At 38.1% G+C, this 27,657-nt stretch overlaps 3 protein-coding genes across 5 annotated transcripts in view; 2 read left to right on the top strand and 1 right to left on the bottom strand.

The window, feature by feature from the left end:
- Positions 1–113: 113 nt before the first annotated feature.
- Positions 114–17,001, top strand: LOC111875529 (GDP-Man:Man(3)GlcNAc(2)-PP-Dol alpha-1,2-mannosyltransferase). Of its 2 annotated transcripts, XM_023871860.1 has the most exons (11): positions 114–168; positions 363–526; positions 617–710; positions 3,157–3,287; positions 5,099–5,331; positions 10,274–10,491; positions 12,526–12,703; positions 13,858–14,024; positions 14,570–14,768; positions 15,286–15,481; positions 15,707–17,001. In XM_023871860.1, the coding sequence occupies exons 1-11, from the start codon at positions 166–168 to the stop codon at positions 15,798–15,800; spliced, it is 1,677 nt and encodes a 558-aa protein (XP_023727628.1). In that variant the 5' UTR covers positions 114–165; the 3' UTR covers positions 15,801–17,001. The 2 variants fall into 2 exon arrangements, with proteins under 2 accessions (XP_023727628.1, XP_023727627.1); XM_023871859.1 differs by lacking the exon at positions 114–168 and having other exon boundaries at positions 277–526.
- Positions 17,002–20,125: 3,124 nt separating this feature from the next.
- LOC111875544 (ruvB-like 2) overlaps positions 20,126–27,657 on the bottom strand; it is a 24,284-nt gene continuing 16,752 nt past the window's right edge. The window contains exons 9-12 of one of the 2 annotated variants that reach the window (XM_023871880.2): positions 26,805–26,943; positions 26,051–26,156; positions 24,769–24,805; positions 20,126–20,815 (exon numbers count right to left, since the gene is read on the bottom strand). In XM_023871880.2, the coding sequence (XP_023727648.1) occupies positions 24,777–24,805; positions 26,051–26,156; positions 26,805–26,943 (274 nt within the window). In that variant the 3' untranslated portion in view covers positions 20,126–20,815; positions 24,769–24,776. The remainder of the gene's footprint in view (positions 20,816–24,768; positions 24,806–26,050; positions 26,157–26,804; positions 26,944–27,657) is intronic. The other variant, XM_023871879.2, reaches the window with a different exon arrangement.
- LOC111875545 lies at positions 20,809–22,672 on the top strand. Its single transcript, XM_023871881.2, has 3 exons — positions 20,809–20,942; positions 22,048–22,170; positions 22,386–22,672. Exons 1-3 carry the CDS (start codon positions 20,834–20,836, stop codon positions 22,490–22,492), a joined length of 339 nt encoding a protein of 112 aa, XP_023727649.1. The 5' UTR covers positions 20,809–20,833; the 3' UTR covers positions 22,493–22,672.

Genomic DNA, 27,657 nt, shown 5'->3' with positions numbered 1-27,657 from the left:
CCTACATACTTCTGTAGATACGCATCATACTTTAAACTTGATATGAACACGACAAACAACAGTAAAAAATCTAGATAAGAGCACGATGCATAGGGAAAGGTACAGACCGCGGATCAATGCACAGACTCATCGAAACTTCGGTGCAAACAGTGCAGTCAATTACACATGGTACTAAATTTATTTTATCTTACAACCCTATGGGCCTTCACGGCCTGTTACAGGGATACCTTTGCGTTCTTTGTTTAATACAACTAGTTCTGGGCATATAATCTCATACACACTTCACATCTGTTGAATGGAAAAGTCTCGATCAGTGATCTCAAAGTTGGGTATTATTGTTTTCTTTGTTTTGAATGCGCCAGTACCAAACAGCTGATACAGTAGCGTTGAGCGTTGAAGTACGCTACAGGCTGCATCAGATACATGTGAATGTTGTTCGTGTGTCCACGAAGTTTGTGTTTGGCTGCGTGGAATACATTGTGTGGAGTACAGATTCCGTTATAGAAATGAGTTTATGTTGTTCTATGTATGTATATCGTAATGGTTCATATAAAGAACCCAGAAACAACCACCGAAATTTTCACGCATGTAATTTCTTTTGCTTTTTTTATTACAGATCAGTACTGCTGAAATTTGTCCTTCATACTACAGTAGCAGGATTATTAATTTTAATTGTTGGACTTCCATTGCTTATTATTGTCGCAAGAAACGTAAGTATGTGAATTAATGTTGTTATTAGGCAAAAAAGAGATGGATAGATGCCAGTATATTTGAAGTAAGTCAAAGAACAGAAATCCTAGAACACAGTGCTGTAAGGTCTGCTGACATATATTTGAAGTCTGTAATGTTTCCTATAGTTTTGGATCTAATTCATTACGATTTTCCTCCCCATCTTGCTGTTAACTAGCTACCCTGTATCTCACTCTTAATCTCATGGCATATGGCTTCAGTTGTGTACCCAAAACACCTGTGTAAAATTAATATAGAGATTTCAAAATGTATCAGTCCTGTATAGGCGTACTGTACACTTGTGTAAGATCTGAGGTTCTCAGAGCAGTAACTGTGAAGAGTGCCATCGTCTGGGATGCCATGTAGTGTGACAGCTTTTTACTAAAGGCTCGGAGGAATGTTCTGCCTCCATCTTCAGAGGCAGGACATTCTTCCAGAATGCTGGTAAACTTCTACAAGACGTAAGAGTGTCAGATCTCAGAACATACATCTGTTATCCAAAAGGTAAAGTATTTTGACTTGTAATCACAGCTTTGAAAATTATGTGGTCAAAATTTTATGCCTACACTTAAAGTATCAATGTCAGATTTAGAGATTTCACAACAAATGTCTGCAATTGCTCACAGCTGATCTGAACAGGTATACTATATCTAATATAAAAATTATTTTGATCTAACAATCCAGTGACATATCACAGACTGAAAGCTGTGTGAGCTATCCAAATGGACATAGAGATGTTTGTTTTATGGTTACTGAAATAGTCAATATTACTTATACTGGAATTGGTAATGCTTCTGACTCCTATCCTTGGGGCACCCAGACTGAATCTTGGCCAAGATATTATTGTGACTGATAGTCTTTATGGTTGCCTCAGTCCCTGTGACCAAATTCCAGGATAATATCTTAAATTAGGTCTCAACTGCTTCCTTCCATGTCCTCTCCTATCCAGCCATTCTATGTTATACAGCAGTGCTGTCCAACGTTCTTATGTACCCGGGCACAATTCACTGATGCCTATGGAGGTGCGGGCGCCACCACACACTACTACTACTACTACTACTACTACTACTACTACTACTACTACTACTATTCTACTACTACTACTACTACTAATAATAATAATAATAATAATAATAACATTTTTCGAAAATATTTAACAGTACTCAGACGTTCAAAAATGTCTCTTGCCTTACAATTTGAATTAGTATTAAAAATCGGCTCAATTATATGTGGTTACGGAGGGCGCCAGAAAAATATACCACGGGCGCCGCGTTGGACAAGGCTGTTATAATCTGTATAATCTTGAGTTACTGTTATTGCTGTTAAACAACAAATGAATGTGTTCTGTTTGTAAGTGACTCATATTGCATGAAGCTAAAATATGGGTAGGAGAATTATTGCAATTGATGGGGCATGCCTACAGTGTTTTCTCCTTGGATTTCTGAATAACACCATGCTGGTTATTGTCCTTGTTGTAGGTACTGTGGACATTGTATTTCAGTAAAGCTATCCCTGTAACAGGCTGTGGAGGACCATAAGGGTGTGAGACATCGACAACCAGCTCACAAATGGTGGTGAAGTTTTCAGCCTTATGTGCTGGCTGCCCTTTATCCCCAGAAAGATTCCTGGTACACATTTCTGTTAGAGATTGAGTTGACCCTAGGGCCAGAGTGTGGCTGGGAGGATTAAGTCAATTGAAAAATCCAATGATCTCATCGAGAATTGAACTCATGACCTTCCAGCTTGCACCATAGTGCCTTGGCCAACTATGCAACCATGTGCCCCTTTCCTAATCTTTCTGCACTGCTGTATCTTCATGTACTCATTACTTGCTTATAGCCTCAACCCATGACTCTCTGTAATGTTCCCATGCCAGTGGCTCCTGTCCTTGACACCTCTCCTCTGGTTTTGGGTAAATTGCTGCTGGCTTTGCCAGCATAGTCATTCTTGGTTCCAGGAGCTATGGGACCTATGACTGTATTTTTCTGTGTCACACCTCTGACTGATCTTGCTGGGCCACTTTATATAGCTCTGTCATGGGCCAGTTTTCCTTGATTACTGTGTGCATTTTCATTACAATGGAAATGTGTTTTAACAAGCCACTGCATAGCAGCGGATGCTTCTGTGACACTTCTCTGACTCGCAGTTCTAACCCATATGGATCATATCACATTATTAATATAGGCATTATTCGTTTTTCCTGTAGCAGTATGCTTAATTTTGAATTTTATTACTTCTAATGAGCCTGGACATCAAAAGGAGAACACCTCTCATGTAGCTACATATTTTGGAATTGGTTTTGTGGATGAACTTTATACTTCATAGCTTGAGACAAGCTGTGTAGCTTTGGTGTCTCCCTCTAAAGTAATGTACTCATTTTTGGATTACATTGTGTATTGTAATGATTTAAATATTTATTGTTTACAGTATTGCAGGAAACAAAGAGAATCCTTACCTAAGGATGGAGGATTTTGTGTTGGGTTCTTTCATCCATACTGTAATGCAGGTGGAGGAGGGGAGAGAGTCCTGTGGTGTGCAGTCAAGGCAATGCAAGCTCGGTAAATGTATTTTTGTATTTGTATGTTGATGGGTAGGGGGAAGAACAACTTGCAGTTTTTTACCGCTGAGGCATATGTCAGTAAGGTATTTAGGTGTAGTCAACTTTTAGAAGAAAAGGAAAATGCCTCTCTTCCTCTTTCATAATAATAACCTATAAGAAAAGTCTTTAAGCATGGCCATAAGTGCTGTCATGATACAGTTAAACATGTACATAGTTTTTACCACTTTGTCATATGAGTCTGTATGATGTAATCACATACCAACTTTCCTTAGTCTGACCACATATAATTTTCCTGCTGAGAAGGTTGATCTATGGATATTTACACTGAGGCAAAGAAACAGAATCAAACTTTTACTGACCTACTGTACACCTACATCAAGTTTTCATGTTTCCTCCTTCAACATACTTCCCTGTATTCCACTATAGTTATCTACCCTTTCTCTTCACAGAAATGTTGGTAATGATAACCTTTGCTAGTTAGTTGATACATGTCAGAGAGGGCTGGAGGGGAATGCAGCAGAAGGTGGAAAACAAAGTCCGTAGTCTTTAGTCCGCAAGTGAACTATACCGACTGAGCGACCACCACTTGTCAGCGAAGTTATGCCAACTTTAGTGGATAGAGGGTGTCACATGGTCAAAGCAGCGAATCCCCACAGCTGTTAATTTTGGTTTTCTAGACTGGAGCCACAATTTCCTTCAAATAGCTCCTCAATTATCCTCACAAGGCTGAGTGGACCCTGTTCCTGACCCACTACTTCTCAGAAAATCTGGTAGCGCTGGGAATTGAACTCTGACCACTAGACCGCAGAGGCGGTCATTCAATTACACATGTTAATTTAATTCTGTATTCCTTAAAATTACATTGGGGTATTATTTCTTATTAAGTTGCAATGGGTAAATTTTAAATATCAAATATAGAAAGCTTTACATGATAAGTAGATTCACAATATGTGTTCTTCACCAAATATTGATAGAGTGGGTGGGACATGCAGCAAGCATGGAGGAAATAACTCGTAGACATAAAATACTGGTCTGCAAAAGTTATTGGAAAAGACTTCTTGGGAGATCCAAGTGAAGAGCAATTCCATTACTACTCAAAGTTTCCTCTGGTTGAAATATTTTGCAAATTGAGTAAACTGAGGAGCCACATTCTGTTACATATTTAACCTGAGTATTACCTTTGTTCCATGAAAATATTTCCTTTATTTATGAACATTAATGTCCTCTAGGATGTGATGCCATGTAGAATGGTAAATTATATACTGGACTACATGACTCCACATCCCAAAAGCATGTAATATTCATAGTCTTGTATTGTAACTTTATTCTCATATTGTAATCAGCCAATGTACAGTAACTGACTTGTCCTATATCATGTAACAATGATCTATAGAGACAAAATAAATACATACATACATACGTACATGCAAACCTCAAGTCTCATAATTTGTCTCTATAGTACTAAACTGAAATAAAATAAACACAGTAATTAACAACCAAGCTCTATAAAGAAGTGTGAATTAGTCAAAATCAATCTTAGAGATACAGGTTACGAGAATATAAGCTGGTTTAGCAAGGATCCATTGGTGGACTTTGGTAGTGACATTGAAGATTCTTCAGATGACATAACAAAGAATGTTTTGGTCAGGTGAATAACTGTCAGCTGCTCAAGGAAAACCTTGTACTTTGGAGTTAATTAAAACCTAAAATTGCACTATGTGAACTTTCTGCATCTATATTATTTTTTTTCACACAGTGCTCATTATATTGCCAGTGTTACATAATTTGTCTTTTTTTATTGTATTTCAGATATGCCCATGTGAAGATTGTGGTTTATACGGGGGATTCAGATGCTACTCCCAAAGACATCTTGAAACTTGCTGAACAGAGATTCAATATCAAATTAATAGCTCCTGTTCAGTTTGTATATTTACGACGACGGAGATGGGTTGAAGCTGACATGTATCCATATTTCACGCTGCTAGGGCAGAGTTTGGGCTCCATTGTGCTTGGAGCAGAGGCACTTGCAGCTTTTGTCCCTGGTTAGAATTCAATTCATAATAGTCAAGTTTAGGTAAAAAATCCAGGTGCACATTTGCTCACTGAGGACCACTACAATAGAGAGCTTTAAGTGTTTTTTTCTTTTAATCATTTTGAAAGATGAAGTTCTTCAAAATAATATTTAAAAGTTCAGTACCTGCCTCACAGAAAACACGCTGCATAACCATTAAAATGATCAGTGTTCTAGTGCTGTTTAGGATCATAATTACTGTACATTCTTAAAATCATGCAAAACCTAGTATAAATAGTGTAACATCATGTTTTGGAGCAGTTATTTCTAGTTTGTTTTTAGCCACTTAAGATCTTTATGTCAGCCGGCCTGGTCCTCCACTATTTCACTGTACATTACTATAGTTTCGTGTTCTTGCACTTACAGACTTGCATCTCATTGTATTGGTTCATCATGAGCTCTGTACACTGCTTTAGCTCACAACGACCGCCTCTCCTTGCCACACACACAAGGTTTTATATCAGCCATATTTCCAGAAATGTGCAGTGCAAACATGGGAGACAAGGCATACTGAGTTTCAGGAAATTGTGAAGAGAGGGAGGGAGGCTGGGAGACCAGGGCTTCCCCTGCACTCAGTCCATGCAACAGTAAATTCTGTGCACTGAGTTCAGAATTTGTTCACAATGAAGCAGATGGTATATACAGTGGACATTGTGCTTTAAACACTTAAAACCTATGTATACTGAGAAGTCATGAGGAATGAATATGAATTCCTCTCCATATGACACTAGAGGTATTTACAGGAAATTGAATGCAGTTATCTAAGTCACATTCACATATTATTAGGAAAACTATAAGAGAAGCCTTACGTGCACACATTATTCTCACCAGTTATACTGACTATAAATATTTGAGGTTTATTGACATGACACACAGTTTTTCATTAAATTTAACTATTTTAAATTGGATTTAAATGCCCTCTAGAACCTGCTTCTTGAGTAGCAAATTGAATTTTGTCTGTAATTTTAGGAAAAATGTTGAAGTCAGTCATTTATTCAAGTGTTAACTTTTTGAACATTATCCATCACTATTTTTATTTGAAACAATGCTTCAGAGAAGTCCCTATTTCCAAAGGTATAAGGCCTACTCCTTTGGTCCCATTAGATACAGGCCAGCTGATACTTTTTGGCCGGTTTCCTTCCCTGTCAGCGCATGAGAGCAAGTCTATGCTACGAACTTACTTTGTCTGCAGAAAGAACATTCGTAGGCTGGCTGCTTGTGAGGTTGGAAGTTGCTCTCCGACTGTAGGATGAATTTAACTGGAACTTTAGTCCTATCAGTCACAATTCAGGCTTTTTAACATCCTATTATGATGAACTAATTTACTCACAGTATGCTGCACTACACTAGCAACTTTAAATTAAAATACACATAAACCTAACACAATACTAATTATTCGTCTAACAGTTCCACTCCAGACAAGTCACTGTTTTCACTGAGTTCAGTTGTATCAATATCACTGGAGTCACTGTCACTGCTGTCTTCAGAACATTGGATGATAATTCTTTCTATAGCATTCTCTCTAATTCCCTCTTTTTCAATATATTCCTTTTCATTCTTTTCGGTGCGGTCGCAAACTTTTTCCCAATTCTCTATTCCAAATTCACTGAACCATTTCTCACACTTCTTTGCCACGTCATCCTAATGAACAGACATTTTCTGCCCCTACTGACTGTTTAACATCCGCCCAAACGAGTTCAGTCAGATTCAAGTCTGGATGATAAGGTGGAAGTCAAATACCATGTGTCCATATGCAGAAATTATGTTGTCCATTACAAAGTTTTTGTGGAGGGGTTTATGTCCTTTTATCAGGTCATAGAGCTGAATTTTGAACATTCCATCATGAAATGGCACATTGTTCACTGTAAGCCACTCCATCATCTTGGCCTTCATGGTCTGGCTGATTGGCACCTTATTAAACTGCACATTGTGATATGGGGCATTATCTACAACAAGAACTGATTTTGGAGCCAACTTTGGAATAAGTTTTTCTATTAGCCACTTCTGATAAATTGTCACATTTATTTCGCTATGATAGTCCCTGGTCTTGAGATGAGATTTAAATACAAGGTGGTTCAAATATGACCGGGACTGATTTTTTGTAAACAAGCCGCACTGGGCAGCAGCTGTGCGACCTTGAGAGAGTGAAGCCACAACCTCCACCCTCCCTCCTGTTAGGATTAGAACCTGTTCAGTCCTGTCTGGAAGTTGCTAGAGTGATGAGAGAACAGAAGGTACTGCGGAGTGTGGAACAACGCATTGTGATCAAATTCCTCGTTAGAGAAAACGTCCCGTCCGCTGAAATTCACCACAGACTCCAACAACAGTATGGGGAAAAGTGTCTCTCATGGACCCACGTGTTTGAGTGGTGTAAGTGCTTCAGAGAGGGCAGAGAGTGCGTGGAGAATGAACCGCATGATCGTCGGCCGCGAACATCCGTCACCGAGCCGAACATTGATTGTGCAGACGTGCTTATTCGTGAGAATAGGTGCATCACTATCAAGGAACTTGGAGTAAGATCCGATCCAAGCAGAAGACAGGTGGAAAGCGGATGCACGCCCCCATACGGCCAAAACAACAATGGAAACCCTTCGGAAATTGAAATGGAACCTTCTGACACATCCGCCGTACAGTCCCGATTTGGCCCCAAGTGATTTCTACCTGTTCGGAAGGCTCAAATCAGACTTGCAAGGCATGTGGTTTGTGGACAACGATGCTGTCATCCAGACTGTTCGAGAGTGGATACGCCGCCAACCACAAGTCTTTTTTGGGGGGGCATCAGTATGCTTCCAGAAAGTTGGAAAAAATGTGTTGACTCCGGAGGGGAGTACGTTGAAGACTGACATATGCAAGTAAATGTTTGGCAATTATGTTTTTTTGTTTGTTTTTTTTAAATCAGTCCTGGTCATATTTGAACCACCTAGTATCAACAATGACCTGGGAATGAAGCCGGTTCTGCCTCCTGCATGCACAATAATCAGCCTCTGGCCTTTTGATACGGGTGCCATGTACCCTGATGGAGTGTCATCCGTCCAGTTTTTAGGTCTGGTGTGACTGCTGTGAATGAAGGTCTCGTCTCCATAAATTATAGTCTGACCTTCCTCCCTGTACTTCTTTATTGCACGCAAATATGCTGCTATCTTCGACCTAATGTCATCCCTCTCGATCAGGGCACCCCTGTTATTTCGCATTTTCTTCCATTTAAAACTCATCTTCCATAAAACCAATTTCAGGCTGGTACTACCTCCCTTGAAATTTATGGTTACCCTGAGTTTTGGAAGTAGTTTCCTCACAGTAGGCACAGTTTCTTCTTGGGTGTAGAAATAATACAATTTCCGATGAATCACAGATATATCGAAATCATCTGGATTTGTTATCCGTTTAGGTACAGAATGGTGTTTACCGGGAGTTCCGAACATAGCACCTTTTTCACATCGAGAACCTTTGTTCAGAATTCTCCATAAACTTCTTTTTGAAATTCCAGTTAACCTTACTACTCTCTCTTGTACCTTTCTTAATGGTATCAGTACATATCCTGCAGCTGCTTCAATTTTCATAAATGAATGGACGTTATTTACAACCTCACAGGTCTGGCTGTGCAATGTTTTGTTACCAAGTTTTGACTGAATCGGTGGCATTTGTTTTCTTTTTAAATGTGTTACTGCCCTAAAAGAAATATATCAATTAAAAACAAGCAACTGGCATGTGGGAAAAGCACACAGTATCTGCTAATAACAGTGATCCTATGAGCTCAGCATCTACCTTCTTACTAAGGTAACATAGTGTCACTGTGCATGCTCACCAATCTTAGACTCACCGACTTGCGTCAGACCACAACGCATCAGAGATCCACCAGCCAAAATTGGCCGTACCACCTATACAGCCAGTCCCTGTCTCTGGGACAGGGACTAGCTCTACTGATTGGGCCCAACTGAGTAGGCCTTTTTCCTGAGGGCAGAATTGAGTTTAGTTTCCAAAATGTTGTTTTCAATAAAAATAGGACAATGGATTATGTTAAGAAGTCAGTCATTATATTGACATACCACCACTGTGAACTTTTAGATCAGTCATTTATTGTTTAGTGAGTGTGCTGTGACATCTTTAGAATCAGACGTAGCAATTAATACCATATATCTTTCATGGATTTAAAACAGATATTAATTTCATTAGAATTACAGGAAACTAACAAATGTAAACATCATTTATACTGCTATTCCAAAGTTTCCTTTGAGTCTAATCTAAACTTAAGAAATTTTCCATATCCCACCCATGCATTTGTGTGGTTTGAGTGTCTCCCACTTTCTGTCTTCTGAAATAGAAAGTTAGCATGCATGAATGCATATGTATTCATTTCACTTTGTTCAATATCCTATCAAGGCTTAATTTTTAATCTTGCATATCTGGCATAATTATTATGTATAGCTTCTATATTATCTGACAGTTAACATTTTTATTCCAACTGGCTGTGTTCTTCTATGTTATTTAATATTCTTTTATATCACAGTTCTTATAATGCCATAACATAATATTGATGGTGCAACTGCCAACATCAATTATATCAGTCCTCTGTATCTACTGTTTTCGAATCCTTCATGGAATTCCTCTGGTGACAGAGACAAGAAAGTGTGTCAGGATGGCCCGTACATTGACATTTAAATTTAAAAGGTAAATTCACTTCAGATTCCAGCAAAAATAGCATGAGTTCTTTTTGCACTTATAGGGTCTTTTGAAACTGGTGCTGGAAGAGTTAACAAATTCTGTACCTATTCTTAGCCCACATGTTAAGAAACAGTTTTATATTTATTCTGTTTGCACTAAAATGCCCTGTACAATTAACTACACATACACATATGCATATTGTAAAGTACTTATCATAATGGACACAAAATAAAGATTTTGTATCTTTGTTGTAGATCTTTACATCGATACAATGGGGTATGCATTCACATTACCTATTTTCAAGTTGATTGGAGGCTGTAATGTGGCATGTTATGTCCATTACCCAACCATTACTGGTGACATGTTGCGACGGGTGTCAGGACGTGTGATTGCTCATAACAACCATCCGTATGTTGCTCGCAGTCCATTTCTTACAGCAGGAAAACTCCTCTATTACAGACTTTTTGCATGGGTAATATATTATAATGCGTTGTCATTAAGTTATAACAATGTTATATAGTAAATCATTGATCACATTTACAGCATTTTAATTGTTATGCCTGTAGCCCATATTCTTGCTGCAATCAAAGTAAAATACAGCAATCCCTCACTAATAGCAGTTTGATTAACTGTGGATTTCAAGTATAGCCCATCTACTTTTGGAATGAGTTATCAGTTGCTAACATAGACCATTATCATTAGAATGCTGCTAGATTCTATTTTCACCATTCCTTCATGATTCATGTGTTGGTGGGAAATTCAGACATACTTATCCAAGACTATCCTCCCATAAAGTTGCTTACATGATATATCTGATTCACACAGCAGATGAATTTTATCTGAAGTTTTCCTTTTGAATCGAGTTTTTACTGTCACGGTATTTGGTTATACATATTCATAGTTTTTAATTTGTATTCATAAGGATGAAATGAGGGTCTGCACCAAAAGATCCACTTAGCAATGGGCAAGGCTATAATGGCATCTAAAACCAGTTTTTAGCTTTGAAGTTACCATGACAGTGTGCAATGCGTCCTTTTGTGACAGTTCTAGGAGCTCTCAGTTTCCCACATGACCTTGTAACTATCCCCTGTGGCTGGCAAAGGGTAATTACCAGATAAGTTTGTCATGTTCCCCACTATAAAAAGCACATTGTAGGATCGGTATAAGTATATAACAATGCTGCCCAATTTCTGCACTCCATGGACCACCTGAGGAATCCTTCCTGGTCCTCCTGACCATTTCATTTGTTACTTTTTCCTCCTTATGCTAGCTTCTTTAATATTTCATGTCGTCATATTCTTATCACCATGGCCCGGATTTTGATGACGTGAAAATATTTAAAATATGACCCAAAAATGTAATATGCAGGGCCCGGATTTTGATGACCTGAAAATATTAAAAAAATAGCCGAAAAAAATCCATAAAAATGACCTAAAGGAGAAAAGAAAGAACACTTCGCTTCCATGTTATTCACATTTCAGAAAACATATGAAGAAAAATTCCCTAAAATGACCAAAAATGACAAGAAATACCCTTAAAAGAAAGAAAATTACCTATAAAATTTACATTTCTGTAACCAGCAGCTCATCCGAGATTTATATATTTAAGAGCATCGCATAGGATACCAGGAAAAAAAGATGACATCATCAAAATCTGGGCCCTGCTTATCGCTATCCACGTTTTTGTCCCTTCAACTGAGTCACCAAAATGCATTACCATTTAGAAACACTACAACTGAAAATACAAAAACTATGACATGCAATTCAAGAGAAACGCCCACAGACCATCCACAAAATGTTCAAATACCACAGGTGCTTAGCTGCAGACTTATATAATGTGCATAAAATGTGAAGATGTTCATGAATGGTTAGGTAAAGATCTGGAAGGAGATATTTATGGTTTAAGTCAATATTGATTCTAATTCATCTGGGAAGAGTGAGGAAAGGCATCAGAAGTATCATTCAAAGTAATGGTAAACATGTTGAGATTCAAACCAGAAAATTTTCTGCTATAAATCCAGATCCTGGTACTAAATATGTTAGAATATTAGCCTTTAAGAACTTCTAATCTTGTGTTCTAGAATGTATTCTTCAACCATGGTCAAGAATGCCTATGACAAAAGTAAATATTAATAAAATATGTTTGTTGATTCATGTAATATAAACAGAATGAGCAGCCTCATAGTTTGAGATCACAAGCGTTTGCTGAAGATTAGTCACCTGAGATGTGATGCCATGTACTTTGTAGGTGGGTACCAATGTTTTCAAGGTCTGAGTGCTTAAAATTCAGGGTAGACCCTGAAGATGATGACAGCAGGTACTTTGACACACTGATAGTGAATTACCATACTACATATCTTCACATCCAGAAGATGCCCACTGCCTTGAGTACCTCAAATCTCACTTATATGCTACTGCTAAGATGGAAGCTGAGGTACCACGAAGTTGCCAGCATTCTTAGAGATTCCTCTGTGTGCAAGAGTTGACCATGTTATTCCTCTCCTTAGCTGTATGGATGGGTTGGTCGGTGCTCAGACATTGTGATGGTGAATTCTAGTTGGACAGAGGAACATATCAGTGACCTGTGGCAGTGCTCCTTGAAAACCCATCGTGTCTATCCCCCATGTGATGTGGAGGAATTAAAACAGATACCACTATTGTCAGAAGGCAGCAATTCACAAAATGGTAAGGGAGTCATATACCATGTTCTTCAGGCACTGGAAGAAGTAATGTTTAAGCATCATATTTGAAATATCACAGCCTTACATCTTCCTTGTTTGTGCCATTAAACTGACTAGGTCAAAAAAGAAATGGCAGCTTAACTTACTCAGTTTTGGCTGCCATCTCCTTGGGAACATATGCAGTGATCCCATTGTTTATTCCATGGTTCAAAAGCACTGTAGAAGTAATTTTCCTTAATGCTGTCGAGTACCGTTTGTGATTCCCTTTGGATGTCAGACACTGTTTCAAAACATTGTGCAGGTGGATTTCCAAAAGTGTGGCATTAGTAACATAGTATTGTCATGATTTAGGGGCATGACTACAGACAGGGTATGGATTGGATATTGAATTTATTGACCACTTACATGCACCACTTGAAACTACACTTTACAGATCACTGACACACACAGACTAGTGTCTTCAGTCTACTACAGTCTCCACTAGCCCGTTTCCTGGCAGCGGCTTTTACTGAGGGAGATCCTTCAGCTTCCCACATACAGGTCCTCTTGTTATAGCTTCCCATGCAGAACTCTTGTCAACGGTAAGCTCAACTAACTGGGTCCCAGGCTGGCAGCCATTTCACGCCAACCTCCTAGTCTTCTTTTCGCAGGCTGACTTCCAACTGACAACTGAACCCTCTCACTCACCAACCACCTACTTCATGTCACTTCACTCAACTGAACTGCTGACAACGCACAGCAGCTCAGCTGGCATCCCTGTTACATAATCTTGGGCTGGACCCAACAGAAAACACAACGTTCAACAATCCTCCTATTGTTGTCATGGCATTTGCGTGGCAGTAGACTGGATATCATTTATGCGAGAACATGTTTACCAACCATTACCAAGCAATGCATGTTCCTTCTCACGATCATTGCATAGCAGTGGTACTACACATTACAGTATGTAACATGTAAGTAATCTGTGTAGTAGATACACAGCATGGTTGTTGCATGTGTTCACAATGCCCTGAGCTGTGGACCAAGAGAGGGAGAGAGAATATGAGTACCAAGCAGACATATTTTCATTCATAACAATTACTTGATATGTAATTGTAACAGGGATCATTCATACTGATAGTCAGTAATGCTGTCTGTGGTGTTTCATTGAATCCATAGGTGCAGAACATGAAGAGATGCTGAAAAGGCCAAATGATTTCAACAAGAAAACAAATCTTATCAAAATTGTATCAGTTGGCCAGTTCAGGCCTGAGAAGGATCATCCGCTGCAGCTGAGGGCAATGCATGAGTTACGACAGCTTGTTTCAGAAGATGTGTGGGACAATGTGAGTAAAGTATTAAAAAGAATAAGTAGCTGTGGATATTGTTAAGTTCAGAATCTTAGGTATCTTAATAAAGAAAATTTGTCTTGTTAACTACTATGTGTAATATATATGTACATTCATCTAGGAGCTGGGGTAGCTCAGCCATTAGGCTGTGGGCTGGACAACTTAGGAGTCAGGTTTGATTCCCAGCAGGCATAAGGTATTTTTCTCTTCTCTACAGCATTCAGACCAGCTGTGGAACTCACCCAGCCTCCTGTCCATGGCCACTGGGGGCTCTTTCCCTGCGGTAAACTGACTAGGGCACAAAACTGATTACTCCCATTTAGTCCCAAAGTTAAGAATATATAGAGCTATACTTCCACATGCCTTCATGGTGTGGTGCATAATTCCCTTTACTTTTACATTCTATTATTATTCTATTACATTCTACTATTATGAACCACTTTAATGATTTAGCTATTAGTGAATCTGCCATATGCTATGTTCATATTCAGTGTGCTTATCAGTTAATAAAAATATTCTCACTTATTATTGTATGTTGATAGATAATGCTAGTATTTGTGGGGTCTTGCCGGAACAAAGAAGATCAGGATAGGGTCCGAGACATGCAAGACTTGTGTAAGCATCTCTCATTGGAGAATAATGTCCAGTTCAGAGTTAATATCAACTATGATGAACTCAAGAGAGAACTACAAGAAGGAATGATTGGCTTGCATGCCATGTGGAATGAACACTTTGGCATTGGTAAGAAACTTATTTGATAAAAATAGTTAAGTAAAATGAATGATCTAATGCTTAAATTCAGATTGCTATTTTAGTGTTTTAGAATAACCTGTAATATAATATAGACACACTAATACATGCCAGGATAGTGCAGTCAGTATAGTGATTGGCTATAGGCTGAAGGACAAAAGGGGTCAGCATTCAAGTTTCAGTAGGATCAAGAATTTTCTCTTCTCCATGTCATCCAGACTGGTTCCCGTACCAAGGTCAAGAAAAGTGGATCTATACATCCACGCCCCCATACATCTTCATGACACAGTGTTAAGTAGTTAAGCACAAGGACAACTTTGTCTCCCCCCCATAATATGTGTCTTTTTAAATACAGTATTTGAGTTCCTTCCCTAAGCTGAAGCAAAAAGATGTTTTGGCAATATGAAATGCACCTTGCTTGCTATATGCTCTTCAGTTTCTGCACTTTCTTTTATTGTGAGGACAGATGTCATGATATTTACAGTGCAAAACTGAAATGGTGTTGCAGGCGTGGTGGAATGCATGGCTGCAGGACTCATTATGGTAGCACATCGATCTGGTGGCCCACTTATGGATATTATTGTGGAATCAGAAGGAAGTCAGAATGGTTTCCTAGCAACAGACGAGGCTGACTATGCCATGGCTATTGCCACCATATTGAAATTATCTCCACATGCAAGAAAAATAATTCGGGATGCTGCCAGGTAAAGGAAATCTCTGAATTGCAATACTGTTTTACTCAGAATATTATTTATTTGGACTAATTTCAGTTTCTCAATAGGAACAATCTGAGATTTTCCTCTCATATTAAGAGTTTGTTAATTTTTGGAGATGGAAAGAAATTTGCTCTTTGCTTGCTGTCTGGCTCATCTCCTTTTTTAATGGCTATTTAAAATTTGTGTTAATTATATTTCCTGTTAATGTTTCAGGGCATCAGTGGATCGTTTTTCTGTAGAAGAATTTGAAAAGGGGTTCTTAAGAGTCATACATCCTTTTTCCCATAGAATGTGCACTGAAACATAATAGTAACATATTTATGTATTTATTTATATATACAAAGGAATAAAAGACAAACATATAAAATGGGATGTAACAGTAATTAGCATTTCTCAGTGTTAATTACCCTTAAGACACAAAACTAATGGCTGCTGCTGTTGTATGTTGAGGTGCTTAACATTGATAAATGCTGTACTGAGTCTCATTCGTTTTCTGCATGGTAGTTATTACTTGGTTTCAGAAATGAATTGCTAATTCTCATGGTGGTCCCAGAATATATTCATTTGCAATTTTTTTTCTCATATAAACAATGAAATTTCATTTGGAGTGGCTCCTTCCAGCTGATGAAGGCCTACTGACAGTTACTGAGTCTAAGAATGGTCTTTTAATTGTAAATTCGTAAAACACGATAGCCCAAGTAAAAATTTCCTCAAACAGTGACAACAGCAATGTTAGCATACAATGCACCATTCTAAGCTGAAGCTTGAAGCTAAACTTAGATACGAATATTTTATGAGTGTCACTGCACTCTGACTTTGGAACACAGTGGAAATAACTGACTGTAAAAGCAATCAGATGGTGAGAAATAGGTGCACTCACTTGGAATTCCCTACAAAGGAAGGACTCTGGTTTTTATATATTACGTTGCTAGAGGCTGGGTGATGCAATGTGAATATTTCTCTGATCTTCAAATAAAGGCATGGAATAAAAATAATGAAGATGACTAATATTTTTATATTCTTTTATGGTAAGCTGCACCATAACAAGCCATGCATGTTTGTCCCCATATTTTTTAAAGATGTGGATACTATGTAATCGCACCATTGCCAAATAATTCCTTTCTTCCTATGTACTCTGTCATTTAGCCTTGACATTTCTTCAGTTTGAATTACCTGTATGCAGTTGTATGCATAGAATATTATACCTTGTGTAGTTACTTTTTATGTACATAGTGACGATTTCATGGACTACAAAAAAGTTTTGTTTCTCCACCGTGACTGTCTTATGTCACATAGTACTGTTTGTTATTGTATATGTGGATAATTGGATTACAGGCAACAAGTGGAAACTTGTTTACTGAATTTTATTTTTACATGAGAATAAAATTCCTACACTATAGCAACATGGTTTTTATTTTGAACCTTATGAAACAAAGCTGTATTCTTTTTAAGGAAATCAACTTTTGTCTAATTTAAACTCTCCGACAGAAATAAATTTGTACACTGTAGTAACATGATGCTTATTCTGAAACTTATACCATGGGACTATATTGTATTCAAGGAGACATGTTTTTATGTTAACTTCTCAGACTGAAATAAAATTATTGCAATATAATAATTTGGTCATTTATTCCAAGCCTTAATTCTGAAAATTATAACAAAGGACTGTATCCTAATTATGGGAACCTATGTTTTTATAATCCATTCTTTCATTCAAATAAATTCTAGAAGTCACATCTGTATGTGTGGTGTGGAACATAAGGATTCAAAACTGGAACATGTGACATGTGAGACAGAAGTGTTCTTATAAAACTTAAATGAGAGTGATTTCATTTTGTCAGATTTTTAAATCCTCTCCTCTGGAATGAAATCCTAGCAATCACAGTCCCTGAAGTGCCTTTCAGTACATGTTGGTTGGTATTACCATTATATGCTGTTACACAACCTCATGTTTTTCTACCTTCATGGTCTCTGTGACAGTGCAAATTGTGAATGAAATCTGTGACAGCAGTTTCTTTGTGTCCATCTCTCTATGATGTAGACACATGCACACACCATAATTTGTTAGTGTGAACCAGATATGCAGGTTCCAAACAGATTACTGATTCCTTAATTTCTTCATTGACTGGTCAAGTTTACAGTGGTCACATATTGCACTTGAAGTGATCCTGATCTGGATGTTGACTTCCTACATGATACTGGACACATTTACAGGTGGCACACAAGCTGTTTACCCATTGAAATGTTAAACAGAATCAACATTTGTTATACAAATGTTTAAGATAAAGAATTATTGTCCCTGCGCTTAATTAATTACATCATGAAGACATACAACAGACTGGAGGTATAGCTTCACCATTCTTAACCTTGGGACTGGATGCAGGTGAGTAGCCAACTTCATGCCCCGCCCACTATATCCCAGGGAAAGAGTCCCTGGTGCCTGCTGTGTACGTTTGGTCGGCCCCAGAGCTGGTCTGAACACTGGAGAAGAGAAATATCTCTTGCTCCTGTAAGGAATCAAACCCTGATTCCTGACATCCCGCCTGTAGCCTGTCATACTGCATGAGCTATCCTGGCTCTATTACGCAAGTGTAACAGCCCCTCTACATACAGAAATTTTTCTCAGTGCACAGTGTGTTCAATATAATCTCCATTCTGCCTTATCACCCCCTCAAGACAGATGCTTATATGGTTAGTGTCCTTCTAGCAGATGCCTTCTGAAACTGTGTACATCTGTGTTATGGTTCCTTCAATGAACCATGTCTCCTTCATTAATGATTCATACTGTATATCCTGAATAGTTTCTCCTTCATGTAGCCTCAAAGAAAGAAACTGTACAGACTGTTTGGGCTATGGAGTGGCCAGACCTCTCCAGTCACAGTAACCCATGAAAGTGATATTCAGTGACCGAAGTCTTCATGCAGGAAATCAAGGGCCATATTAGCCTAGTGTGACCTGGATCAATCTCACATAAACCAAAGAGTGCTAACTGGCAGTTGAGTATCAAGTAATTGCACAGGAAACAAATAATACTGTGTCATTGAAAATGATTTGCTTCATTATTCCATGCCTTAATACTGTAATGTGTTCTGCATAATTGCTTCTGTCATGAAAATCATGTGATGTCCATTAGCCCAGAATCATAGAATTGGATTCTGTTTGCATTCCACATCACATCTCTAGATACCAGCTTTGTAGCAAACAGGACACAGGGATACAGAAACAAACCACAGTACAATAGATCAACAATACAGAACAAGGTCAGCATATTCTGGTGTGTATTTTAGTTTATTTAATGATGCTGTCAGTAACTCAGGCTATACAGTGTCAAGTGATAATAGGACAGTTACTATGAATTGGAAACAATGTGGAGGGAGGTACCCACGCATTATTCAAGGTGCTATTCCAGCATTTGCCTGGAAGGATTAAGCAAAGCCATGTAAAACCTGTCAGGATAGTTGGGTGTTCCAAATGAGCTTCAGAATGGCACCTTCCAAAAACAAATCAAAAGTAGTACAGTCAACTCTCGATTATCCGGGCTAATGGTGGGGATGGAAGTCACGGTTAATCGAAAACCCGGTTAAGCCAAATTTTATTATACGGGCTGGACGACTGTGAAGGGTCGGAGTTCGAGTCCCGGTAGGGTCAAGAATTTTAACTTCTCCAAATCGTCCAGACCGGCTCTGGGGTCCATCCAACCTCCTATCCAATGGGTACCGGGGGCTCTTTCCCCGGGGGTAAAGCGGCCGGGGCGTGAAGCTGACCACTCACCTCCAACTAGTGCCGAGGTCAAGAAAATTTGGATCTATACATCCACTCCCCCACACGCCTTAATGGCGTAGGGCTTAATTCGTTGAGCAGAGGAACAACTTTACCTTTTACCTTTTAATACCTTCATAATACTATAGACCTACCTGTATTTAAATTTATTCATCCTCATTTCTATGTCATCTCATGGCCTATTTAATACTTTCTTTACATTACACTCAGTATGAATTAGTTATTTCAATCACTGTTCAACAACATCCAGCACTTTTTACGGTCACACTTAACACTTAAAATAATTTAATACTGTCTTTTGCTTTTTCGCGGCATTTTCCTTTTTNTTTGTTCTCCAATACCGTATTGCATTGCTAATTGTTTAACTACAGCTCCTTTTTCCAGCTGATTGATAATTTCAAGTTTCTGTTGAATACTTAACACAACACGCTTCCTTTTAAACCCCGACATTTTGCTAACGCACTTGAAGATCTATATTAAGAAACTGATACTTACTTTCACAATGCACTCTCACACTGAGATGGTACCGTTAAATAACCTGGGGCGGTGTATTTGTCCTTGAAACTTTCCAAAAATTCTTGCATTCTTTCACCCCCACCCTAGAACATTGTGTTCGCATAACGGGACGAAATAATGCAGAGCTCGGTTCACACTAGTGCGAAAATAGTGTTAAACTCACCATGTGAAACAAAAGTGAATGAATATTAAACAACATATAAACTTAAAAAAAAAAGCCCCGGTTAAGCCGCAAACCGGTTAATCCGCCCCCGGATAATCGAGAGTTGACTGTACTTAAGTCACCTTGCTTGGTGTCTTTCTTGTATATCTGAAAACATAAAGAAGTCCATCACGTGAGTTTCATGATTGTATTCCAGACCATCATCTTATGCACACATCACTACTTGCAGTTGCTCAAACTTTCCTTATTTTTTAAATCATACAACTTAACCCCCCCCCCCAAAAAAAATGGCAACAGTACACGATACTGAACAGATGTAAACAAGTTTCAGTAACATGAGGCTTATGCTTATAAATGTCACACCACATCCAGCAAACTTTACAAGGTAGAACAATTATTTCATGCTTGTAGAACTTGTCTGAAGCAAACAGAATCTGTAGTGTTATACATTTTGTGATATAAACAAGTTATTAACATGGTAACCATGAAAGCCAACATTTTATTTCCATTCCTCCTTCAATAATTGCACACTACACTGATTACTACTTTTACTTTCAATAAAGAAATCATTATGTTGCATCATGTTCTTATCACCAACTGTAATACGTGTTTAATACAGTTCATTCAGTCAACATCAGTTTGAATTTCCCACCTGGAAGTTCAGTTTGAATAAAATGATGCTGTTCCATATGAATTTGAACAGTACTGTACACTGTGGTAGGCGGGCACTATGGATAGGTGTAGGTAGGTCACAGCAGCACGTTGGTTGAACAACTTTCTCTTAGGCTTGTTCCCATTTTAGTAAGTTCAGCCAGTAAAGGACAGTGTTATGTGAAGCCAGCATCAGTCACTGATACCTGCTGCTAAGAGAAAGACAAAACATGAAACACATGTTAATTTGGGTGTTGTTTTGTAGCAGTCTTTTGGTGATGTTCGTATATTCAAAACCCACAATCTACAAGAAAAATGAAAATGATAAACTGGAGCCAGGTAGGAAATTTACTCAATTTCAACATTTCAGCTTTCATTATTATGCATATTTTATGTTCCTGTTAAAGTTTTTAAAACTTCCAGGAATCTGTGTATTGTATGTCATACAAATATGCATTTTTCTGCATTAAAATTTACCAAGGCTAATTGAAACTGATGAACGATACACTATCCAGAAGATGTTTCCAATGTGGATGGCAATTTTTCTACTAGTATGAAAAATTAGAAGAAAAAACACATAATTTTTGTGTAACTACATAACAGATAATATAATTTAATATAAAATAAATACAGAACAGTCTACTGAAATCAATGGTAAACTGAATATATTAATACAGGAATCCTATTTGTTATAGGCTACCTGACTGTGCAGAAAGCCACTCCTTGTTATAAGAAATACAAAGTGAATTTCAAATGGAATTATCTAGAAATAATAATAATAAAGCTACCACATAGACCCTAGCAACTATCCCATTCTTATCATGATCCCAATGCCTTTCTTAAAGAGGAAGTAATATGGAAGTAAGCTGACATGGATTTGAATTCCTGTAGCACCAGAATTTATGATCTTCCCTGGGGCTCTCTCTCCAAGAATAACTTTTATCTTTACCAGTATTTCCTCTGATGTATGATTTGGGAAAACAGGGTGGGACCCATTGTTGTCTCACTTACATTCATCTACAAGAACTTGGATTTGTAAACATTTCATTAACTGTCAGAATGTTCTCAGAAATCAGGTTGATGATCACAGTCTCTTTTTTCTCCAAACTGTATGGGTTGTCATTAACTTTTGGTGACAGTCCTTCATTGTTCATGCATCCACCATTGGCATTAACTCCATTTTCAATCCTCCATCATCAGTGCAATTTGACAATGGATCACTGTACCTTATATGAGGTAAAACCCCAACTGAACAACCTGTCACTGACAATTTCATTCAGTTCAGTAAAGAATTAAATGATCACAAGCAGTTTAAAACATATTATCAATTATCATATATGATGCATATCATGGTCCTCTGTTTCTGAGCTTAACATGTCTGGCTTTAATTATGCCAATGAAATAGAGGACAATGACCTTGAAAAAAGTTGCCCAAATGTTACAGTGCTGGTGCCTGTATCCTCCACGGTAATACCTCTACCTGTATATAAAGTCGGATTTGGAGTTGGTGTTAATGGGGCAGAGAAGAAGCCCACAAAACCAGATGAAGCTACAAAACTCATCACAGGTATTTTTCTGTGCCCAATATGTTGCTGTTCCACAAATATTGTACATTTAATAGAATATGCATTGGAAAATTAGGCTTAGTTGGCCAGACCTGGCATAGCATTTCCATTACTTTTCTCAAAGTGTGTGGTACAGCTTTCAAGATTGCTTATTTTCTAACAAACGTAGAATTGTAGCAATTTATTTCATGAATAAACTATTTTACTTCTCTTTCAGCTCATAAGAAGAAAACAGGAAATACATATGATGGTGAAGATGATGACGATGAAGAATCTATTAATATCAAACAGATATCAAAAGATGAATATGAAAAAAGCACATGAATACCACATGAGATAACAACATGTAACATGTCAGTGGCTAATGTATAAAAGAAAACAATACTCTCCAGAATTAACCATGCTCAACAGGAGTCTTTCTTGCAGTCGTGTATTTGATAGTATATTAAAAATAACTGATATTAATTCACAACACCTGTGAAGGCAAATAAATGTTTTCATATACTGGAAGTTTTACAGATTTACATCCTGTGCAGGCCGAAATTAATCTTTATTACATGGAGTTCTTCATTTCCTTTTTGTGCAAAAAAGTGTAATGCAATTTAGCTATACGGTGGTACCTACATATTATTGTAAAAGTAAAGCTATCTCTGTAATCGGCCATGAAGGCCCATACGGTTGTGAGACATTGAGGGTCCCACATTATCTAGACAATCAGCTCAAAGATGGCGGTAAGGTTGTCAGCCTTATGCGCCGGCCACACTTTACTCCACAGGAAAATTATTTAATTAATTTCTGTTACTCATTTCTGTTAAAGGCTGAGTAGACCCCATGATTTGTCACAACAAGCTAAGTGAATGAATTACTTCTCATGGATAATTATACATGGAGACAGAAGAAACAAACCCCAAGCATCCAATTTTGATATGGGTGACAGGCTTTGTTACAATTTTATGGTCAATTCTAATTGGAAAGGAAGGCCATGTTAATGCAAAGATTGTATCATGAATCTAAAGAAACAAAGATAGAAAATGGTGTTTGGTTTTATTTGTGACAAGTTATTCAAGAAATACAGAGAGATGTTTGTGACAATATCGAGTTCAGAATCCTGACCATATCACACNATGCGCGCGCAACAGATCGGTTCCGGTTATTTTTGGGTCCCCCTTCGTATATATTACTCTTGAAAACCTCAGACCCCTTAGACTGCATTAGCCTAAAGGAAAATAAACATAATACAAAATACATGCTGCATTTCTTCAAACAAAGCTATCCCTCAACTGCATTATTAAGTTCCTAAAGGACATTACAACTTGCAAAACTGCCATTTGGGAAACTGGGGGTAAGTGGAACAGCATCCAATGTTGGTAGTCATATTCACTCAACATAAAAATTATCAAATAAAATTAGACATAAAATATATGCATAACAAGTGTCACAATGGTAATTTGGAAGCTATAAAATTGCTTTTAGATGCCAGTCCTGCTCCTGGCAAATCTGAATCTTTTGGTGTGAAAATTACCAATTCTTTTCTCTCTATATTAACTAAAAACCACATAAAATGAGATATCATGGCTGGCAAAACTACAGCTGACAAGGCACTGTTGTAGATTATGTGAATCTGTAGTAACTATGTACACCTCTCCCACCTTTCTGACTTCCTATGCATCTACAACGTGGCTTAAACTCGGATACTGTACTTGATTTTGATAAATGGCACTGAACTTGTTCGTGCTTTTAACATACAACATAAGAATTTAACTGTGAATTGCAGGTAGTAGTCTAATGCCTCAGGAACCCTCACTGTAAAATTCATCAGAAACTATCATTCTTATGGACAATTTAAATGATCCTTAGAAATTGTGTTGTAGAACATAGGTCTCTATAGAAAAACGAAGTCAATACACACCATTATGCAGATATTTAAATTATTCTCTGTGGAATGTCAATTACAGTCTTACAGAGACAGGGTGAGATAGTGTAGACTGGATTGATCTGGCCCAGGATTAGGGACCAGTGGAGGGCTCTTGTGAACTTGGTAATGAACCTTCAGGTTCCATAAAATGCTGGGAAATTCTTGAGAAGCTGCACAACTGGTGGCCTCTCAGGAAGGGCTCAGCTCTATAAAGTTACTAATACAAATTACACTGACAAATACTAAAAAGAACATATGCTCACCCTACCCACTCTGACTCTGAAGGTGGATGGAGTATGTACCTCTGAAACACCAGCAACACTACCCACATTACTGTGTACAAAGATCCACGATCAGACTCATCAGTAAAAGGAATGTTCACAAATAATAGAGATTCTAAACATATGAAACATAAAGAGAAGGATATATGGATTTATGGATTCTGAAAATGAAGATTTTACAAAGTGGACTCAAAAATGTGTCCAAAATACCTATATATCATTGGTATGAACAGTTCAGTATATTTGGAACACTGAATATTTACATCACACAAACAAGAAATTAAGAGTTCAACAAAATGAGTGCCTAATGCAAAAAAAAAAGTCATGTAAAGATTTTTGTCATTGTAAACATAATTGCAGTGCACAACGTTAAGATCCTCACTGAAGAACAACTTTATACTCACATTATCTTTCAAGCTGTTACTTCCATCGGTTCTTCTTCTGTAAAGGAAATATCATCTAGTGAAACACTGAAGAAGACAAACTTTTAACCTCTGTCAACCAGAATTAAACATCCTACTACTACTGAAATAATGGCTAGATTCAAACTAGCCAGTAGTGGGATTTGCATTGGAAACACTGAGACTCTAGGCCTGCTGTACTTGTGTATCTGCCAGCACAAATGTGCAATGTAAAAACAATAGAGGTTAATGAATGAACAAAACAGGCCATCTGTATCGGAATCACAAGAAAAACTGTCCTATAATAAACATGAAAGGTCTCTGTTATATACTGAGTTTTAAATAAAGTACTATAGCAGTTTTCTGAAGTAGACGCACCAACCCATTTGGTAAAGCATACTGCACATTGTGGAACCGAATTATTTCCTCTGGTAAAAGGTAAAGTTCTCCCTGTGCTTAACGAATTAAGCACTACACCATGAAGGTGTATGGTGGAGCAGATGTATAGATCCATATTTTCTTGACCTTGACACTAGTTGGAGGTGAGTGATCAGCTTCACTACCCGGCCGATTTACCCCCAGGAGAGCCCCCATACCCATTGGATAAGAGGTTGGGTGGACTCCATGGCAGGTCTGAACGAAGTGGAGAAAACTCTTGACCCTACTGGGACTCAAACTCTGACACCTCGGTCATCCAGCCCATAGCCAGTCACTATACAGCCTACACTATCCCTATGGATTGTTATTAAATCTCCTTCACACATTGTTGTTTTTTCTTTTGTTAACATTCATAGCTATGTTTTGGCACAACCAGCAACACAACAGTAAATACCAAAAGAGAAAAGATAAGAGAAACAGTAGGAAATAAATTATGATGATTGCTTATAGTTTTGGCAGGTGGGATAAAGTTGCCTCGGTCTGTATTCTAACAAGAAACAAGAGTTGACAGACAACCAGCTCACAGATGGTGGTAAGGTTGTCAGCCTTATGCACTGGCTGCCCTTTACTCGCCCTGGAAGATTCCTGGTACTCATTTCCGCTAGAGCCCGAGTCAGCCCCAGGGCCATAGTGCAGCTGAAAGGATTAGGTCAACTAGAAAAATCCTCATCGGGACTTGAACCGGCGACCTTCAGACTTGTGTGGTGCTATAATTAAGTATAGTCAGGGGTCGTGTGTTAAAGTGGTCAATAAATCCAATCCAAACCCCAACTACAGTAACTCCCTCATATGACAATATGTTAGGTTGGCTCATTATACTCTTGTAGTAATGGCAAAATGTACTTACCCATTTCATTAAACATAAATTCATCCTGGTATTCTTTAAGAAACTGTGCAGATCTGCTTTCATCCAGAAAGAGTGAATAAACTCTCTTCACATCCTCAATGTTAACCTATAACAAGGGTGTGTAAGCACATATCAAACCTCTCAAACTATGATGTTATTGTTAATAGTGAGTGAAATCTGTGTCTTTTCATTTCAATAAACTCAAACTCTACTTTTAGAAGCAACTTCTTCAAACTTCAAGCCAAACCTGGGATTTAAAAAACACACACCAAAATGAATACTATACAAGTAACTCTAAAATAATATTTCAAATCAGGAAGACACTTATATGGTACTTTTATTATGCTAGTCTCTATATCTCAAATAGTGCACAGGGCATATTTATAGGTTCAATGTCACTGTCAGAATTTTTCTTCTCTTAAAATTAAATCATACTTAATATAATTTCAATTAGCATTGACTTAGTCTTTATGCTTAGTACCTTGACAGGCCACAATGGCCCACTGTACCAGCCGGCACCAGATGACAGAAGGGGAGCTCATGTTGGAGAGAAAATCTGGGAATCTGGAATTCTCAGAGAAAACCTACCCAGTGCCATTTTGAACATAACAATCCTACATGAACTGCCCTAGAACCAAAACTGGGCTGCTGTGGTGAGAAGCTGACATCTAACAGTCTGAGCTATGGCAGAGCCACAAATAACACTGATACATCACCTATAAACTAAACAATGGGACCACTATGCCTGTCATACCTCAGTACTCTTTCTTTTTCGACAGACGAGACTAGCAGTTGTGATGAGCTGAATGGCATAACGGAGAGAAGTTTCAAGAGCAATACGTGTCAAAACAGTGAGAGCATCATCAGACATTTCACAGTCTTCCTCCTCACATCTGCAACACATCCATACAAGACCAGTATATACTGAGTCACCAGAATTTTAATGCAGTTAGTTGATATGAGAACGCACCTCTTACGCAGCAAGCCTGGGGCCTGAGTAAAATTTCTGGGATTTCCTTCATTTCCAGTCAATGTCTTAGCATGTACTTAAGATAAAAGATAAGTATGAAAATCTAAATAGAACATCTTGTTTACTTACCATGTGATAAAAAACTGGGATAAATAAACAAAATAATCATGGAAAAACAAAAGTACATACAAAAGGGTAGAGCTTTAACCAAGGAGGGGTACACGTCATTCAAACAAAGCAGCCAGATGGCAAATTACTCAAATCATACTTGCCAATCTGCCAGTTTAAAAACTAGCCCACTTTCTGGTCTTCCTAAACTTCTGAACGCCAGTGCCTGTAGTATACAATGGGGTACCCAAAAGAAACTGAACTAATTTTTTTGTGGGCAGAGCTTTTGTAGTACCGCGTTTTGCCGCTATGAGCACATAGAGCTAACATTCCTGAGTCGATAAGCTGACTACCGTTGCTTCAGAAGGTAAGGACTAGTTCGGCAGAGTTTATAGTGACAACTGTTTTGTGTGATCGTCGTTTTTGCAATGGCTGATTTTCGTGAACAGCGTGCGGCGGTGAAATTCTGCTTTTTGCTCAGGAAAAGTGGAACAGAAACTCTTGAAATGTTAAAAACGGCATACAAGGA

The sequence above is a fragment of the Cryptotermes secundus genome, unplaced genomic scaffold (assembly GCF_002891405.2).
Source record: "Cryptotermes secundus unplaced genomic scaffold, Csec_1.0 scaffold468, whole genome shotgun sequence".
NCBI lineage: Eukaryota > Metazoa > Arthropoda > Insecta > Blattodea > Kalotermitidae > Cryptotermes > Cryptotermes secundus.
Note: the sequence above shows the minus strand (reverse complement) of the source record. Positions and strands in the feature narration are given on the sequence as shown.